Source organism: Lichenostomus cassidix, chromosome W (assembly GCF_008360975.1).
Source record: "Lichenostomus cassidix isolate B80296 chromosome W, HeHo_3.0, whole genome shotgun sequence".
In the NCBI taxonomy this organism is placed as follows: domain Eukaryota; kingdom Metazoa; phylum Chordata; class Aves; order Passeriformes; family Meliphagidae; genus Lichenostomus; species Lichenostomus cassidix.
The window spans coordinates 21803090-21819883 of NC_139510.1; the positions used below are offsets into that span (position 1 = coordinate 21803090).

The window sequence follows — 16794 nt, forward strand, 5'->3', positions numbered from 1 at the left end:
AAGAAGAGGATCAATGGGACTCCATCAGGATCCACAGAGTGGTGAGGTTTTCTACTTAATCTGTCTCTGTCACTCTCACTCCCCCCCACCTCTTTTTCTATTTTTCTTCCTCTCTCTCTACCTCACATTTACTGTTAAATAAAATCCATACTATTGACTTTGACATATGGTCTTGTTTGCACCTTAATTTGGACAGAGTGATCTCTCTAATGATTTTAATAACCATATCAAGACAAGTGCACACTGACCAGAGACATCTGAGATGAGAATCTAGTGAAGACTAGAAGCAGTAAGACTGGTTATAGGAGGAAAAGTAGTTCAAATAAATAAAACTGAAAAAGCCAAGGGAGCAGCTTCAAAGAAGCTGCCTAGACATGCTTAGGAAGTGTCAGACAGCCCAGAAGCAACCAGACCTATATTATTGGATTGGTAAATCCCACTATTTGTCCATCTGTGCTTGTGAAAGTTCTTATTGAACTTGATCAGACTTTAGTACCAAATTGGTTATAATCAGGAATTAAGTCCAGCTCACCCAACCCCTCTGATCTCTGAGGACCAGCTAGAACACAAGGGGGGGTTATTTTTTGCCAAATTTTTATACCCTTAAAGCAACAGAAAATTGGCATAGTCGGCAGGATTGCCATAGATAAACTGCTACAGAAATATGTGTGCACCCTCACAAGCTAGAAAAGACTGGGTTAAAAATTTTGGAAAGTTATGATAATAATGCATATTTAGCAGTGTCTAACAGAACAGAAACTAAAAGCTGGAAAAGGGAATTATCTGTGCTGTGTTAGGTACCTGTCTATCCTATGCACAAGAAGAGGCTAAAGAATCTTTGCCATCGAAAAAAATTCCAAGTGTGGTATATTCAGTGATTCAATTTGAAAACAATCTGCTAAAAGCATTATTGGCCTTTGAAAAAGGAACTGGAAAAACAAAAAGGAAATTTGCATTTTGGTGGAAACTGGAAACTTGAAAACTGAATTGGCTGCAGTAGAAAAACAAGACAAATATCTGCAAGAAAAAAATAGAACTGCTAATGAGCCAATCACCTTCTCCAAGATGGAATATATGTGGTGAGTCTCTCTGACCAGAGGGGATTGGATTTTATCAAGTGAGGAAGTAGCAGGAGGCTATTGGGGTCCTGGGGTGTTTTTAACCACCACTCGCAGAAATCATGATTCTTCTTTAACTGCACAGGTGGTGTACTGGGCAGGAGGAATAGATCTGCAGGATAGGGGAGATCCACTGGTTATTAAAACTAGTCGATTCTCTCATCTTTCATCTTCTGTGCAGAGAGCAGTTTGTATACAGACTATGAATGAGAGGCATGGGCTTAGGTCTCCTATGTTAGCCCCTATCGATTCAGCCAGATTAACTCATTTTATTCGGGGTCTTACAAATAGTCTCAAGACTTTTGTAGCAAACTTTCAAGATGAAATGCAGCAGGTTCATGTCCAAAATGCCACAGTTCCTGTGCATCCGGGGGGCTGGGGGCAGATGATGCATTTAGCTACCTGGAGTGAATTAGTGCAAGAAATAGTGAATTATGGATGCTGGATGGGATGGGTCAGATAACTATTGTTAAAGCTCCAGAGCCTGCTTGGTGGGTATTAGCAGTACAGTGGCTCCAAGGCAAACACCCTGAACCTTCTATTGATATTCTAGTCAGACCTTGAAAAATTATGGTTGAATTTCTAATTGACACAGGGGCCCAAATGTCAATGATTACAAAGGAAACAACAAATATTTTGGAAATTATACCCAGTGACCGTAAAAATTTTACCAGAATTGCTGGTATAATAAAGAAATGTCCCACAGCAAAAATTTCCATCTGGCTCCTGGGAGAAAAACAATTTACTAAGGTTGAAGTGCTTATGTGGGTCGCCCAACTAAAACTTTTAGGATTTGATTTACTTTATGGGCAAACCTGGAAACTCCCAGATGGAACTCTGTGGAGCTTCGCAGTGGAAGGCACTGGGTTGCTGGGAATACAAATAGAATCTGAAAGAATGTGGGATGATTCAGGCTTGGAAAATTTTATCAATTCATTAGAGACATCATTGCTGCCTTCTAAAATTACTAATGTAAAAAAAGTACCCCCACCAACAGCAGCACTTATGGGGATTGATGGGGTGGTGACAGATTTGGAAAAAAAAAAGGCATCATTAAAAGGACTCATTTCCTTTATAATTCACTGGTGTGGCCAGTAAAGAAACTGACCTGGCACTGGCATTTCACGGTATATTTTAACTGCTAATACCGCACCTGTAACTGCTGCAGTTTCAAACATTGCCTAGATAGTGACACTGATACTGGGTGCTGCTCATCCTTAGATGGCTGCCCTAGATGTCAAGGACATATTTTTCATTATTCCCCTCCTTGAACAGGATAAAGCACAGTTTGCCTTTACATGGAGGGGGATCCAATACACTTTCACAAGGATATAAACATTCTCTCACTATTTCTCACAATGCCTTGGCTAAGGTCTTAGTAGAGATTCCTATTCCACCTGACATTACATTATATAAATATATTCATGACAACCTGATAGGGGGAGATGATCAAGAAAGTGTAAGAGACACAATGAAAAACATTTGTGAAACACAAATTGAATTGGAAGTTCTGGAATCAAAATGCCAAGGGCTGTCACAAGAAGTTAAATTCTTAGACATCTGGTGGATTAAAGTAGCCACTTCTGTTCCTATGGACACCCTGAAAAAAAAATGGAGCACAGGCAGAATTCATCTTTTGTAAAGAAGTTACAGGAAGTTCTGAGAATTTTAGGCTACTGGCATAAATATTCCTGGATTTTCTATTATTGCCTAACTTTTAAACAATCTGCTCAGAAAAGGAAAATTATGGGAATGGATGCAACAGCATGCAAATGTATTAGAATTGTTAATAAGAGAACTGAGGTTGTTCCAACAGCTTGGCCCTATACACCTGATTGATCTGATCCATGTAGAATGGGGGTTCAGTGAGTATGACTCTTATTGTAAACTTTGGCAAAAGGCACCACAAGGGCCAGAAAGACCACATGAGTTTAGCTTCTACTCTTTCAATGATACTGAAAAGAGATACTCAGATCTTGATAAGGCTTGCAAGCCTTCTAATATGAATGATTTAGACTGCATCTTTTAAATTTGCCTTGAGAAAACCTCCAAGACAGCATCCAAAACCAGTACCTTACATCTAAGAAAACTATGCTGAAGGTTACTTAATATTATTCTTTCCACTCACCTACCCACCTTTAAAATATTGGTGACATTTACCTTCAAGTTATTTTTAACTTCCTTTTCCTACCACAAATTCCTATAGATTTTGAGAATTTCTGAAGCAGCAGTTCAAAACTGTCTCAGTGAGTTTCTTGAACACTTTAAAGCAAGTGTATTCAAACTGTAACAGTTTAAATAATTCCTTTCCCATTTCAGCGTGTGTTCTTCTCTCCCCAGTACAAGTCATATCTGGTCACAACTGACCTTTCCTGTAAAGCAGTGTTAATTGTTATAGCCCTCTGTTACTTGATCTCCTATCCTACTCAGTAAGGGACTTCTGCTTTTCCTTGTTGCTATCTTCTCATACTTTTATGAATCTTTTCTCTTTTTGCCTTCTATTTCTCTCTAGTTGGTAATCGATTTCTTCCTTAAGCTTTCCAGATTAGCTCTAGTGGCTTCTATACTTACCCTCAGTTGTATAGCTACATTTCCACTTTTTTTCTTATTCTTTTTATAGTTACTCAGGTACTTACAACCTGTTGCAATCATACTTGTTTCATAGTATGCTTTCTCTCCTCCAACTGTAATTGTCTCATTTAGTAGATCAGAAATTCAATTTCACCCAACCTTAACTGAACAAGCAAACCTGAAGAAAATTCTACCTTGCTTTACTTAGTACCACAATGTTTACACCCCAAATATATAATTGTTTCATTATACACATGAACACCTAAATGATTTTGAAGTCTATGCATTTACCCAGTTCATCCCAGAGTTGCCTATACTTGTCAGTCATTGCAGTTCCTTGTTGTGTCCAAAGCAACAGACGAGGGTCAGCCATGAACTGTTCTGTTATCAACGTCAACATGCGAGCTCCATTTGAATCTCTCATCTTTAGCATCTCTCGTACCTAGGAAATGAGTCTTTTAATATAAACTTGAAAAAACCCCCAAACAAACCACAGTACAGACAATATGCTGTAGTGTTAAACATGCCATCTCTGTTAAATAAGAAATATAATTTATAAATCTGATGTGAAATTTTTAAGTAGAAAAAAATAATCTGCCTTCCCAATTGTAACAATTTTTAGTTTCAGTAGCCCATTGCAATTCTGCAAACACACTTCTTCCACAAGTAATCCACAGGTGTATTATGCAAGATGCTGCAAGACCATAATTTCTACAAGTCTCTCCAACATTTTGAGGCTAGGAAGGAAGAGAACAGCAAAGCTGCAGACAGTTGAAATGCTACTTCATATCCTTAAACTAATCTCAAGACACACCAGATTGCATCCTGTTGCATTATTAACTTGCCATCATGTTCCCAGGACTTTGTCTTGTTTTAGAATAACAGGACTTTGAGTAAGACCTGAACAAGTACAGACTGGATGGGGGAGTGAGGGGACAGAAAAACGGGAAGTTTGAACACTCAACATACCTTTGCAAAAAGCAAATTGAGCTGCTTCCCTGATCCATGGTATCCACCCTGGGAGAGGAAGAGTTTAACCTGTTCTTGGACCTGTTCCTCATCCAAATGCCAGCAGTTTTCATCATCTATGCTAGCACCTGCTGTTGGGTCAGGAGCACCTGCAAACAGCAAGAAGATGTCATTAAGTACTAAAGGCATTAACATAAATAAGTTACAGCTGTGTAAGATTGTGGTGCTTCCGAAGGAGCATTTTTACAATAGGCAATGTCATCAGCACACAGTCATTTCAGAGCAACTCTACCTGAATTAGCCTAGTGCCAACTGAAGTGACTGGATTTACATCAGGCAGTGCTTTGGCCACAGGTTGCTCTAACTAAAATTTTGTAGTTGAGATCAGTGATTTTCCCCTTGTGGCCTTTTCCAAAGTCTGACAAAAATAAAACAAGTTCTTTCAGTATCTAACAATCTACATATTTCTGAAGAAACCTGCACCTTCACTAGATATTTTAAACAGGTATTCTAACTGAAAAGGTCAAAAAGCACTTATCTAGACTGTCAGGGGAAAAAGGGTAGTGCATCACCATACTCAGATGTAAGGCATTTTAAGCATGCCCAAGACTGCAGTTAACTTGACATTTTGATTTTGGGCTTGTCACAACTGTGTAATCTCTATCTCTGTTAGGTTTTGAGAAGATGTTAGAAATCGAAATGCATCACACTATCACTTTTAAATTCCAGATCATGTAACCTCTGTAGCCAATACTAAAAGGAGGATACTGGCAGGGAAGGAAAATTATATGGTCAGATTTGTAAAAACTTGCTATCAAAGAAGTCCTGAGAACATATGTCCTAGGTTGCAATATTGATGTAGTTAAGTATTCTATTACCACCAGCTGTGGGCCATTAGCTGCTATCACCCACTCGGATGACAGGCAATGGGCCATCCGTTAGCTATTATCACTTGCTAATGACCCACCCCGCATGACAGGCAATGGGCCATCAGGGACCCACCCTGTGACTCATGGACTTATCTCATCCCATTGTGAGATGCTCTGCCCAGGAGGGAGGAGCCAGGTGTTCCCACCTGGATATAACCTGGCCTTGGAACTGCCTGAGCGAGTCCTGTCTACTGGGTTCCCAGAGGACGAGAGCTACACTGGATCTTCAGCTGGAGACTAGACCTTCACAGGATCACCGCTTCAACTGGACTACTTCAGTCGGACTGCTACCACCACCCTAACAGGGTGTTAGGTTGTATCTGACTTTGTCAGTGCTTTTCCTTGTATTATTTCACTTATTTTTAATTTCAGTCTTGACTTGTGATCTCCCACTGGTTTGTTTTCAAACCAATACATATTTTGGCGCCCAACGTGGGGCACGACCTGGGGAAACTCAGAAATCCTAGCACCATGATGCTCGGCTTATCTATATGGGTACTGTATCTCGCTCTCTATATTTTTCCTCAAATGGGATACTATCTGCCCGTCGTATTGCTCCTGTTGCGACCAGGGAATGGCATGAGAATTGCTCTATTGGTTTATTATGCCTATGGCATTGTTACCTGTGAGGCGATGAACACCATTCGTTATATATACTCGACTTTGTCTGCCTGGCCTAACCTGAGCTGCTTCGTCTGGGATCTCATCAGCAATCGCACCCACCCTCTGGGGCTAGGAGGAGAGAGCAGTTTCTTCCAGCCTTTCAGGTCAGGCACAGCCATTTTTGACAACATTGAGTTCTCTCTGGATGCTAGGGATGGCATAATCTTTTTGTTAGTTCTGTTTTCTTTGACCAGCACCGTTTACCTCATGCTGAAGAACAGAACAATACTTTGTCTTCTTGAGGAGGAGAAATGAAGCAAGTCAGCAGGCAAGAGGAAAAGAACCAAAGGAGCAGTCAATGTCTCAACACAGACCATTGCCGAATCAGAACAGCCAAAGCCAGTAGCGGTTGCCCCCGTCCAGAAAAAGAAATCAAAGAGCAAGTCAGTCCGCACAGCGACTGATGAGGATGCGGCAGGACCATCTCACCAAGCAGAAGAGACAGAGCCGGAGATCATCACTCGCTCTCTATCCCTGGGGGAGCTGCGTGACCTACGGAGGGAATTCACCCGGCAGGCGAATGAGTCCATCTTGACCTGGCTGCTCCGTATCTGGGACGCTGCAGCTAATGACACTATTCTGGATGGAAGTGAGGCCAGACAACTGGGATCCCTGTCTCAGGATGTGGTCATTGACCAGGGGATTGGGAAAACCCAGGAAACTCTCAGCCTCTGGCGGCGATTGCTGCTGAGTGTACGGGACAGATACCTGTGCAAAGAAGACCTCCAGATGCACCAAAGGAAATGGAACACAATAGAACAAGGTATCCGATGCCTGAGGGAATTGGCCGTGCTAGAGATCATTTTTTCAGACAACGAGAGATTCCCCAAGAGCCCAGATAATGTCCGGTGCACTTCACAAATGTGGCTAAGATTCGCGCGGCTCGGACCAGAGATATACTCTCGTTACCTGGCAACATTGCAGTGGAGGGAAGGCAAAGACCAGGTGGGCGTGTTAGCAAACAAACTGAGAATTTATGAAGACACTGTCACCACCCCACTACGCACCCAGGTCTCATCGGTAGAAACAAACCTGGCCGAGCAAGTCCGGAGATTGATTGAAGAGAGCCATCAGAAACTAAGGAAAGAGCTCACAGAAAGATTTTTCCATGCCACACCAAAACCAACCCGAGTCTCTGCCATCAGGAGCAGACGTACTCCAGTCAGGAAAAGAAAACAAACTCCACGACGTGACCTCTGGTTTTTCCTTCAAGAGCATGGGGAAGACATGAGGAAGTGGGATAGGAAACCCACCTCCACCTTAGCAGCCCGGGTACGTGAATTGAAAACAGAAACATCCACCTCAAGAAGCTCATCTAGGTACAACACTGCCCCAGTCTCTTGTGGACAGAACCCCCGACAGAATGGAAATGATAATATGACTGATCCTCTTGAAGGAACCTCAGGAACACATCTACAGAAGAACATCGTCCACCAAAAACAGGATTAGAGGAGCCCTGCCTCTAGCCAGGTAGAGGAAAGGGATAATCGGATCTATTGGACTGTGTGGATCCGATGGCCTGGCACGTCTGACCCACAAAGATACACGGCTTTGGTTGACACTGGCGCTCAGTGCACCCTGATGCCATCCAGGTATGTGGGGACCGAATCCATTTCTATTTCTGGGGTGACAGGAGGATCCCAGCAGCTGACTGTACTGGAAGCTGAAGTGAGTTTAACTGGAAACGAGTGGCAGAAACACCCCATCGTGACTGGTCCAGACGCCCCATGCATCCTCAGCATCGATTATCTCAGGAGTGGATATTTCAAGGACCCGAAGGGACATCGCTGGGCTTTTGGGATAGCAGCCGTAGAGACAGAAGACATAAGACAACTGAATAGCCTGCCTGGTCTCTCAGATAACCCGTCTGCTGTAGGACTACTGAGAATTAAAGAACAGCGGGTACCAATTGCTACAGCAACAGTGCATCGCCGGCAATACCGCACTGACAGAGACTCTGTGGCCCCCATCCATAAGATGATTCGGGAACTGGAGAGCCAAGGGGTGGTCAGCAAGGCTCACTCACCCTTTAACAGCCCTATATGGCCGGTGCGTAAGTCCAGTGAAGAATGGAGACTGACGGTGGATTACCGTGGCCTGACTGAAGTCACACCACCACTGAGTGCTGCTGTACCGGACATGTTGGAACTTCAGTATGAGCTGGAATCCAAGGCAGCAAAGTGGTATGCGACCATCGACATTGCCAATGCCTTTTTCTCCATTCCTCTGGCAGCAGAGTGCAGGCCTCAGTTTGCTTTCACCTGGAGAGGTGTGCAGTACACATGGAACCGACTGCCCCAGGGCTGGAAGCACAGTCCCACCATCTGCCATGGACTGATCCAGGCTGCACTGGAAAAGGGTGAGGCTCCAGAACATCTGCAGTATATTGATGACATCATTGTGTGGGGGGACACAGCAACGGAAGTATTTGGGAAAGGAGAGAAAATCATCAAAATTCTCCTGGAAGCCGGTTTCGCCATCAAGAAGAGCAAAGTCAAGGGACCTGCCAAAGAGATCCAGTTCCTGGGAGTAAAGTGGCAAGATGGACGGCGTCAGATTCCTTCTGAGGTCATCAATAAGATCATCGCGATGTCTCCACCAACCAACAAGAAGGAGACACAAGCTTTCCTAGGCGCCATAGGCTTTTGGAGAATGCACATCCCTGAGTACAGCCAGATCGTGAGTCCTCTCTACCTCATAACCCGCAAGAAGAATGATTTCCACTGGGGCCCGGAACAGCAGCAAGCCTTCACCCAGATCAAACAGGAGATCGCTCATGCGGTAGCCCTTGGACCAGTCAGGACAGGACCAGAGGTAAAGAATGTGCTTTACTCTGCAGCCGGGAACCATGGTCTGTCCTGGAGCCTTTGGCAGAAGGTGCCTGGTGAGACCCGAGGTCGACCACTAGGATTCTGGAGTCGAAGTTACAGAGGGTCTGAAGTCAACTACACTCCCACCGAGAAAGAAATCTTGGCAGCTTACGAAGGAGTCCAAGCCGCCTCAGAGGTGATCGGCACAGAAACACAACTTCTCCTTGCACCTCGACTGCCAGTGCTGGGGTGGATGTTCAAGGGAAGGGTTCCCTCTACTCACCATGCCACTGATGCCACGTGGAGCAAATGGATTGCCCTCATCACACAGCGCGCCCGTATTGGAAACCCGAATTGCCCAGGGATTCTGGAAATCATAACAAACTGGCCTGAAGGTGAGACTTTTAAATTATCTTCAGAAGAAGTAGAGGAGCAAGTAGCACATGCCGAGGAAGCACCCCCGTATAACAAGCTGCCGGAGAGTGAAAGACGCTATGCCCTCTTCACCGATGGGTCCTGCCGAATTGTAGGCGCAGATCGAAAATGGAAAGCTGCAGTGTGGAGCCCCACACGACAAGCTGTACAGGCTACCGAGGGACAAGGTGGATCGAGCCAGGTCGCAGAGCTTAAAGCCATCCAACTGGCTTTGGATATTGCCGAACGAGAGAAATGGCCGAGGCTTTATCTCTACACCGACTCTTGGATGGTAGCCAATGCACTGTGGGGATGGTTAGATCGCTGGAGAAAGGCTAACTGCCAGCGCAGAGGAAAACCCATCTGGGCCGCTGAGATTTGGCAGGACATCGCCGCCCGGGCAGAAAAGCTGACTGTGAAAGTTCGACACATGGATGCACATGTACCCAAGAGTCGGGCTAATGAAGAGCATCGTAACAACGAGCAGGTGGACCGAGCTGCCAAGGTGGAAGTGTCACAGGTGGATCTGGACTGGCAGCACAAAGGAGAATTATTTCTAGCTCTTTGGGCCCATGATGCCTCTGGTCATCAAGGGAGAGATGCGACATACAGGTGGGCTCGTGACCGAGGGGTGGACTTGACCATGGACAACATCTCACAGGTCATCCACAGCTGTGAGACTAGCGCTGCAATCAAACAGGCCAAGCGGGTGAAGCCTCTGTGGTATGGTGGACGATGGTCAAATTACAGGTATGGGGAAGTATGGCAAGTTGACTACATCACACTTCCCCAAACCCGCCAAGGAAAGCGCTACGTGCTGACCATGGTGGAAGCAACCACAGGATGGTTAGAGACCTACCCTGTGCCTCATGCTACTGCCCGGAACACCATCTTGGGTCTGGAAAAGCAAGTCCTGTGGAGACATGGTACCCCAGAGAGAATCGAGTCTGACAATGGAACCCATTTCAAGAATGGCCTCATAAGCACCTGGGCTAGAGAACACGGAATTGAATGGATATACCACATCCCCTATCATGCACCAGCTGCCGGGAAAGTTGAACGGTGCAACGGACTACTTAAGACCACTTTGAAGGCACTTGGCGGGGGAACCTTCAAAAATTGGGAACTGAACTTAGCAAAGGCCACCTGGATGGTTAACACAAGAGGTTCTATCAATCGAGCCGGTCCTGCCGAGTCCGAACCTTTGCACACAGTGGATGGAGATAAAGTCCCTGTGGTACACGTAAGAGGTTTTTTAGGAAAGACTGTTTGGATTAGTCCCACGTCAGGGAAAGGCAAACCCATCCGTGGAGTGGTTTTTGCCCAAGGACCTGGTTATACTTGGTGGGTGATGCAGGCAGATGGAGAAACCCGTTGTGTCCCACAAGGAGACCTTATCTTAAGTGAGAACTCTGTAGATGGTAATAGAATAAGGGGTGGATAATGTCCTAGGTTGCAATATTGATGTAGTTAAGTATTCTATTACCACCAGCTGTGGGCCATTAGCTGCTATCACCCACTCCGGATGACAGGCAATGGGCCATCCGTTAGCTATTATCACTTGCTAACGACCCACCCCGCATGACAGACAATGGGCCATCAGGGACCCACCGTGTGACTCATGGACTTATCTCATCCCATTGTGAGATGCTCTGCCGAGGAGGGAGGAGCCAGGTGTTCCCACCTGGATATAACCTAGCCTTGGAACTGCCTGAGCTAGCCCTGTCTACTGGGTTCCCAGAGGACAAGAGCTACACTGGATCTTCAGCTGGAGACTAGACCTTCACAGGATCACCGCTTCAACTGGACTACTTCAGTCGGACTGCTACCACCACCCTAACAGGGTGTTAGGTTGTATCTGACTTTGTCAGTGCTTTTTCCTTGTATTATTTCACTTATTTTTAATTTCAATCTTGACTTGTGATCTCCCACTGGTTTGTTTTCAAACCAATACAACATAAAAAGCAAAGATAGCTACAACTCTTCAGATGTTTAGAAACATTGATTCTATCGATTTAAGCCTTTATTTCACAATAACAGCTCTGCCATGTAGGTGAATCTTTTAAGGAGTTGCAGAGAATGCTAGAATCTTTATTCAATGAAAATACAACTGGAAGATTTAGAGGGTCAGAGGGATGTCTTGTCTACTAGTTGCTGAGAGTAAAAAAAAGTCTTTCAGCTCAGCAACTTCCTAAAATGCCTCCAACATCAGAGCCTACAGCTGTCAAAATTGTACTGTTGTCCATATATTTTTTTAGATTAATAAGAAATTATGTCTTTGAAGATGTGAAAGAACTCTTCTGCCTTCAACAGTAACCATAAGACTGTCTCAGAAGACAGGAATCAAGTCCAAGACAGTACAAAACCCAAGGAATGAGAAACTTGCCCTTCTGGGAGTGCTTCCATCTTTACTGTTAGTTTTAAGGGATTTTTAATTCAGTCAGCTACATGTAACACATGCTGATAAGTTTTCAGTTGCAAAAAACTAAATTAAAAGGGAAATCAAGCCACATGAGATCAAGCAGTGCAGTTGTTGAACAGACCCAGGTTTGCAGTATCACCTTGCAAATAGTTTAAATATTTAATTGCTCTAAAACAGAGGAAAGACCTGTGAAAATGAAATATATAAAAGTACCAATATACAAAACACACATATTTATCCCTCACTTCAAAGGAGATTTATCTTTAAATAATCTTGGCATTGTTACCGAACTAGTTATATTTCTTTAAAAAGGAGTCTATGCAGTAGTGGGGGAAAATGTTAAGACCTAATCAACAAGAGGGGAGATTTAATCAGTGAAACAGGTAGTGGCTGACAGGCGAGCTCTGGGTGATGTCCATGTATTAGAAAAACAATTAAAGTTAGCACTTGACATGATTTGGTGCTCTCAGACTTGGGGGAGGAAGTTAAAGCCTGGGAGAGAGATATATTGCTGAGAACTGGACACCAGGAATGCAGAATTTATAGACCAAAAGGACATTTTGCAGAAACCAGAGATAAGGAAGAAACTAACAAAGACAATTCAGCAATTGTACTGAAACTCTCCCTATCTGGGAAAAAAATAATAAAAAGACTGAAAATATGGACTAATTAGCACGAGAAGGAAGAAATCATTAACCAATAGAAGATAGAATTCCAATTAGTAGAACTATGTAACTTGTAGCCAATGAATACTAATTCCTTTGTTTGCTAAAATGTATAAATAGTTAAGTTTTTATAATTAGTGTACATTATAAGTGGATTGATTCCCCATGTACCTCAGCGCTGAATAAAGCAATGCCAACTTTCTAACCTAACAAACTGATTGGAAAGTTTATTTCCCAGTTGTTGGTGATAGTATGGCTACTTTTAACTTGTGTTAAAAAAAAGCCTAAGATTTCTCAGTTGCACTTCCCTATTTAGGGAAAAAACCAAATTCTTTCCATAACTGTTTACATATTATTAAAAAACTCATCAGTCAGTTTGCGCTACAAGGTTAAATTTCAACACAGCTACTGCGGATTCTTTGAACAGGGTTCCTTTACAGCAACATAAGCCCTTAAGACACTGTTCTTCCCCCCCAACCCCTCCCTCCTTCTTGCTAATAGTGCAGGGAAACAGGGTGTTATAAATATATCCTAATATAGTGTTGGCTTTCGTAGATATTCATTGTGTGTATGGTTTTATAGAAGTAGTCTTGTCATAAAGATAGAGGTATATAACCAATGTTTTAATTTCTGTTATGAACTAGATTTCAATATTATAGTGAAAACTAATAAAAGTAGTTTAAAGAACTTTCCTTTACTAACCACACCACCTGCTTGACTGGATAACACCCAAAAAGAAGACCTACCCCTGATACCTGACTATCAGCCTGTAACCATATGCAAAGACTACAGAACCAAGCCCAAACTGGGAGGCAATAACCAAGACTGGAAGAAACCACAGCTTTGATAACCAAGACTGGAAGAAACCACAGCCGAAAAAGCGCATGCTCTAAAAAGGCAGGACCAAGGAGGAGCCATGTAAAATAGTTATTGGAACATGCAAAGTAGTTTTGAGAAAAGTTTGAATATGCATAAGGCTGATGCAATACAAAGAGTATTTAAGACGACTCCCTCACTGGCAGGTGTGCTTCTTGGCTTGGAGCCAAGCACCCAGCGCTGTTTCTTTGCTTTATTGGTGTCCCCTATTGTCTTTTATTAAACCCTTTAAATTTCAACAGGAGAGTGAAGCGTGTTTTTCACAAGGGGATGGGGGTTTCTGTCAGTTCATCACCAAGATCTTCTTCCGCCGCTCAGGGAGAGAAGTCCTTCCCCTGCTACGCCATGGGGTCCTTCCCACGGGAGACAGTTCTCTGCAAACTCCTCCAGCGTGGGTCCATCTCACAAGCAGCAGCACACACACACCTGCTGCAACATGAGCCTCCTCCCATGGTGTCTTGGTTTGAAAGACAGGTGTCTGCTAAGAGAGGTTGAACCCTCCCTTAGGACAGAGAATGTGATTTCCCCTCCCTCTGAATTATCTTAATTTTGAAATTATGGGCTTTCAGGCAAAGGTATGGGAAAAGGAATAACAGTTCTTTACTAGTATCTATAAACAAGCAATGACAATAATAACAACCACAAATAGAACCAGAAACCAATAGCAGATGACTTTCTGGTGCGGTGTAATCACAGTCGCAAGCAGCAGGGACGCTGTTGAGCTCCCGGCCAGGCAGGGCAGGTGCAATGACTGCCGAGTGGCTGCAGGTGGTGCTGCTGAGCAGAGTCAGGTCAGCCTCAGGCAGCTGGTAATGGCGGGCAGGCTAAAGAGCAGGCAGGGCAGTTTGGAGCAGCGAGCGGAGCAGCAGGGGCAGGAGCTGGCTCTCCCTGGCTAGCCAGAGAGGTAGCAAGGATTTCTGCAGTCACAGCAGACGCCGTGGTCTCGTGTGGCAAAGCCAGGCTCCCCGGCAGCTGCTGCAAGAAAACGCAGCTGGGGAAGTGCGCACTTCCCAGTGGAAAAGAGGTTGAATCAAAGCTCACCCAGCCAGGAGGAGAAAACAGAGCACAGTTGGATTTTCTTGCGGTCCCAGCCAGAAGCAAAGAGCAGCTTCTCTTCCAAGTTGTCCGACCACGAGAGAGTGCCAATTCCAACAGACAGATCCTTCCTTCTCCTGCCCTGCCCAGCACACCCCTTTTGTCTCTTACAAAAGAGTTGATGGCTCTAATCACCCAGCTATTTGTTGCTTAGTAACAGGGATGGAGAAAAAATTCCAGTGTCCCCAACCCCCCGACACATGGGCAGACAGTCATCCCAAAACTGCTGCGGCATGGGTTCCTCATCCACAGGGTGCAGTCCTCCTAGGAAAGGCTGCTGCAGCCTGGAACCAAGGGCCCTCTCTCTCCACTAGGACTCCCACTGGATCATAGCTTCCTCCAGGCATCCACCTGCTCTAGCGTGGGCACCTCCTCTGATTCACTCCAATTGAGCCTGGAGACACTTCAGAGACCAAGTCAGAGAAGTGGGTATTTGCTTTATTCAGTGCACCGGATGTGTGGGGAATTCTCTCCGCCAAACACACACACCAGTACCTCCAAAGGCACAGTGTTATAGGTAAAATTCATGAATATTCATTACATTCCCCAGGATAGGAGTGGTTATACAAATTACTTCTCATAAGTCATTAATATTATTAGCGATTTCTTGTGCTCAATTTCAAAAGGATTCCTTTTGCCCCCTTTTATCTTGATAAGATTAAGGGACTCCACAAGGCCAGAACTGTTATCAGCCTTCAGCCCTGGACGGGCGCGGTGCTGATGGAAGGGGCAAAAGATCAAAGAAATAAGGATGGTTGAAGTGTAAATAGATTTGGGTTTTCTATTTGACCACTTCTTTTTCACCTCCATGGGCTGCAAGTGGATCTCTGCATCCCCCGTGGACCCCATGGGCTGCAGGGGAACAGCCTGCTTCACCATGGTCATCACCACGGCCTGGAATGGAAATTTGGCTCTGGCACCTGGAGCACCTCCTCCCCTCTTTTTCCACTGACCTTGGGGTCTCCATGTTGTTTCCCTCACATGTTCTCACCTCCTCCTCCTTCTCTGGCTAGAAAAACTGTGTGTCCCCCTTTGTTTTGATTTCTTCTTAAATATGTTATCACAGAGGCATAACCAACCTCTCCAACTGGCCCAGCCTTGGCCAGCGGCATGTCCATCATCTTCAGAGCCATCAGAGATTGGCTCTTCTGGACATGGTGGAAGCTTCCAGAAGCTTCTCAAATTGTTGGAAAACATACCAGTTTAATTTTTTTTTTATTATTATTACTTTAGTCAACGGGTTTTTTTGCCTTTGCCCCAGGAAAATGAATTTTAAGTTTCTTTCCAGGGCATTGTTCCACCAGGTGGGGTCTGATGAATTTAGCATCTCAACAGACTGGGAGTAGCACAGAAGACAAGAGATAACAGCTCTGAACAGTCATTAACAGACCATCAACTCCAAATAACACCCCTGGCTAGTCGGACACACTTGGTCTGGGAAAAGAGGAATAAGAACAAAGACCTAATTAACATCAAAGGTGAAGAAATCCAGGTCCAATAGAAAACCAAATACTAAGAACTATGCAACTTTGGACCAATGAACACTGACGCAATACATTTCTATGTATTTTGATTGTATAAAATATCTGAAAAATCTTGTAGAAGCCATGTGTCATGAAATTATTCTCTCTGCACACCCGGGCTATGTGTGGATGAGATGATTTCTGTGGCACATCCTGGCCAGAACAACATCCTGGTGCAAAAATAAAGTACTGCCTTGACTCTCTAACATTAAAAATGTTGTTGGAGGGTTTTTGTTTTCCCCACAGTTTCGGTGACAACAGGAGCCATCTTTGTGGCACCCCACTACAAAAAACTGGGCCAAGCAAAACCAACACACAGCGCTATTTTCATGTCACTGGGTAAGAAGTCCATAAAAGCTTAAGACACTGAGTTGAGGGTCTGAGCTCTACAATGCTATTCTGCGCAGTACTACAGGCACTTCTGACTCAGAGCAATATTTTCTCACAAGATCATATATAGGCTACACTCAGTATGATCAAAATTTTTAACCAGAATGTATAAAGAATTTTTAATATACATGTAACTGGCATGAGCTACAGTTTGTGATTCACTGATCTTTCAACATAATTGGCAGTCTTCAGCAATAACAATGAACTAACAAGGCAAAGAGATGGCATGTCAGATTGGGCACAAGTCCAAACCCTATTTGCAGCCCTAGTAGAAGCCAGGCATCCTGGTGTTGCTGCCGGAGAAGCCTCAGCTCCCACTGCCCATGTTATTCTTGTTTTGGGGTCGAGA

At 44.2% G+C, this 16794-nt stretch overlaps 1 protein-coding gene across 1 annotated transcript in view; it reads right to left on the reverse strand.

The window, feature by feature from the left end:
- LOC146425684 (zinc finger SWIM domain-containing protein 6-like) overlaps window positions 1-16794 on the reverse strand; it is a 275081-nt gene that overhangs the window by 127437 nt on the left and 130850 nt on the right. Inside the window, exons 3-4 of the mRNA XM_085041575.1 lie at window positions 4659-4807; window positions 3981-4131 (exon numbers count right to left, since the gene is read on the reverse strand). Of these exons, the coding sequence (XP_084897701.1) occupies window positions 3981-4131; window positions 4659-4807 (300 nt within the window). The remainder of the gene's footprint in view (window positions 1-3980; window positions 4132-4658; window positions 4808-16794) is intronic.